General features: G+C 58.6%; 1 protein-coding gene across 1 annotated transcript; it reads right to left on the bottom strand.

The window, feature by feature from the left end:
- Positions 1 to 189: 189 nt before the first annotated feature.
- Positions 190 to 3,294, bottom strand: DQ04_14321000 (putative protein kinase; the record flags this gene model as incomplete). Its single annotated transcript, XM_009317118.1, has 1 exon — positions 190 to 3,294. One exon carries the CDS (start codon positions 3,292 to 3,294, stop codon positions 190 to 192), a length of 3,105 nt encoding a protein of 1,034 aa, XP_009315393.1.
- Between the last annotated feature and the right edge of the window lie 108 nt (positions 3,295 to 3,402).

Raw genomic sequence — 3,402 nt, 5'->3', positions numbered from 1 at the left:
TATCTGTAGATATATACAACGCACACAAACAGAGAGACAAGTCCAAACAAGGCTCAACAGATGGTGAAAAAAGGCTGAACACCAACGACAAAGGAGGCCTGAGAACACAGAAGGAAACCTATGAAGGAAGATTCAACAATGAAGCCACAACAACAAGAATGAAATGGAAGGCTAAGAAGGACCCACCACCTACAGTTCGGTTGTCCCGAGCATTTCGTTAGTATCGAGCGGCATAGTCTGTTGAAAAGACTCCAGTATCGCTAAGCTCGTCTCAGAGAGTGCCGCCTTGGCGAGGAGGCCACCTTCAATCTCCCCGTGATCCATACCTACGGTGCAGCCACAACGTGCACAGAAGTACACCGCATATACCCCCGTTCGCTGCGCCACGTTGCTGCCGCTGTTCTTGTTAGCATTGTCATTGTCGTCCTCCACCAGTGGCACCTCAACGACGAACTTTGTCAGGGGTGGCGGCAGTAGACCATCGTCGTTACCCTTGACTCCTTCCTTTGAAGGGGCAGCAGCTCCTGCTGCGCTGCCCTTCGCAAGTGCCTGCGCCGCGGCCACACCTGCGCCCGCTGGCGTGTCGTCACTCGGCTTGGCCGTGGCGACGGGCACCTGCGGCGGTGATGTCGACGTCGACGCACCCGTGAAGAGCGTCTCGATCGACACGTCGGGGAGGTGTAGCCACTCCACACCCATCATAGACCCGGAGAAGCGCGAGCACACGAGGCAGTTGCACACAAAGCTGCCAAAGATGGTCGAAGCGTAGCCGCCGAAGCGGACGCTACAGCAGAGACAGCTGCCGCTGAAGACTGGGCCGAGTGGCGCTTCGCCCTTTGTGTCTTGGGCGGCGGCGCCAACGCCGGCGTCCGGCGTTGCACCGCCCTCTCCCGCCAGCTGCTTGTTGCCGCTGCTCTTGTTGAGCGGCTGGACAGCTCTGCCTTGACGACTGCCGGGCTGTGAAAGTAACGCGTGGGTGCCGCGTGGGGACCACACCACATCGTAGCGCCCAATGGACAGTGGAATGCGCTCATCCCCTGCGTTTCCGTCGCACGCATCGGCAGCTGCAGTGGGTGTCGTTGGGCGGCGCTGCAGGCCCTGCACGTCCAGTGTCGTCCCTAGCGCGTCGGCGAACTCCTGTCCGGGGCTTTCGCTGTCCATGCCGTCATCAAAGTCCTCAGGAGAAGGGCACTCTGCTCCCGCACCTCCAGGAGCAGCAGCAGCAGCAGTGGAAGCGGAAGCAGTCGGTGTGGCGTTCATACTCTTACGATCACGGGCCTTCTCTGCTCGGGACAGGCTACTGTGCACAGAGGCGAAGTGATTCGTCATCTCTCGCAGGACGAGCGCGAGGTCACCTGGCGGCTCATTGCTTTTCTCTTCTTCGGCACCTTCAAGTTTCTGCAACGGCTCTTGTACCCTGCCCGCTTCTGGAGCGCCATCATCATCATCAGCAGCAGCAGCAGCAGCAGCGAGGTTGGCCTCCTGGTCATTCTTTTGGTCCTTATGCGACTTTTCCTCGGTATGTTCATGCGCCTGGCGATACGGCACCGACGGCGGGGACTGAGGTTTGGGCGGTGTTTTTGCAGATTGTTCTTCGGGAGCAGCGGGAGCAAGTCTTTCGCGAAAATGCACAGCTCCAATTGGTTCGTAGTTCATTGGGATCCGGTGGACGGTCACTCGTTGCTCACGCTCACGCACGATGCGCTTCTTGTTTTCATCATAAAGGAGGAAGAGATCCTGCAGAGGAATCCTTCCAATCGACCGTTTTTGTACCATATGTTGTTGGTTTTGTAGATGCGTTTGCAGGTCTATCGGCCGCACAGCAAGTTCCTCCCTCCTCTCCTTGTTGAGATACTTGACATCCCCGCCCTTAGGGTGACTGCCATTGGCGCCGCTCACGGGGCTGAGCTTGTTGTTATGAATGTTGTCTTTGTTGCCATCCATGCCCTTCTTTTTCATTTTGCTTAGGGCATCCTGAAGCAGGGCAGGCATGTACTTTGCGCCCTCGTTCACAGGTGAATGACGTGATGGTGGTGACTTCGATGCCTCTTCCTTCCGCTTTGGCTGTTGAATCTGCTGCTGCACGCCGCCGAGGCCACCAAGCCGCGCATTGGGCATATTATCGGCACGTTTAAATGGGTGCTCGTCGTTGCGCTTGCGGAATAGATCGTACCGCCCGCCCCCCACGACTGCCGCCGCGGCTGCAGCCGCTGCGCCAGCGGAAGGGTATGCCTTTTCCGCGCCGCCCTCCTTACCCCGGTTTGCTTGCGGTTGCGGTTGCACCACCATGCCGGGCTTAAGAGGTGGCGGCGGTGTGGCGTCGAGCTCGAGGATGCGTTTGTACTCCGCCTCGCAGCGGCCGTCAGTGGCGCTGAGTTTCTTCACCACATCCGGAATTGCCCGCACCAGCACAGGTGTGCGTAAGATTTGGCCCGCATCGGGGCGCTGCCGCGGATCCTTCTTCAGCATCCACTTGTTAAGCTCCCAGAGCTCCTCCGAGAAACTCGGCGGGATGCGGCGCGGCTCCTTGTTGCATATCTCGTCCATCAGGCGGTTCATCGTTGCCGCCTCAAAAGGCAACCGACCCGTGGTGCATAGCTCGTAGAGCAGCACACCGAGCGCCCACACGTCAGACTTGTTGTTGTACGGCTTGCCCTGGCACAGCTCGGGGGAGAAGTAGCATGGTGTGCCGCACATCGTGTGTGCCATGGCGACGGTGCTCATCAGCACGGTGCTGATGCCAAAGTCGCCCAGCTTCACTACGTGGTTTTGCGTGAGGAAGACGTTCTGCGACTTGATGTCGCGGTGCAGGAGGCGACGGCTGTGCATGTACTTCACCGCCATGGTGGTCTGCACGAAGAGACTGATTACCTGCGCCTCAGTGAGGCCGCCGACGCCGCCACCGCCACCGCCGAGCGCCCACACGCTGCTCTTGAGGTTCTTGAGTTGTGTGCAGACGTCTCCACCGTCGGCGTACTCCATCACGATATACAAGTTCGGGTGCTCCTCGCAGAACTCCACGTAACGGATGATGTTGGGGTAGTCGAGCTGCTGCAGCAACGCAATCTCCTGATGTGCGTCCTTGCGCTGCCGTGAAGTCATGCTCGCCATGTTGACGTGCTTCACCACGTAGTACTGCTGGCGGCCGGCGTGGTAGACGAGGTATGCGTTGCCGAAGCTGCCCTTTCCAAGCTGCCGCACCGCCGCGTAGCCGGAGCGCTGCAGTGTAATGGGCAGCCGCGGTCGCGACGGGCCAATACCGAGGCGGAAGTTGAGCTCGTCAACGGCGTTCATTTGTGCCGCCTCCGATTAATCGCCTTCTTCCTGCTGTTGTGTGCTGTCGGTCACTGACTTCTTCTCTCCTGCGTCCCACACGTTATATATATATATATATATATATAT

The sequence above is a fragment of the Trypanosoma grayi genome (genome assembly GCF_000691245.1).
Source record: "Trypanosoma grayi strain ANR4 Tgr_1432_V1, whole genome shotgun sequence".
Taxonomy (NCBI): domain Eukaryota; phylum Euglenozoa; class Kinetoplastea; order Trypanosomatida; family Trypanosomatidae; genus Trypanosoma; species Trypanosoma grayi.
The sequence above is the reverse complement of the archived record's forward strand: the minus strand, read 5'-3'. Positions and strand labels throughout refer to the sequence as shown.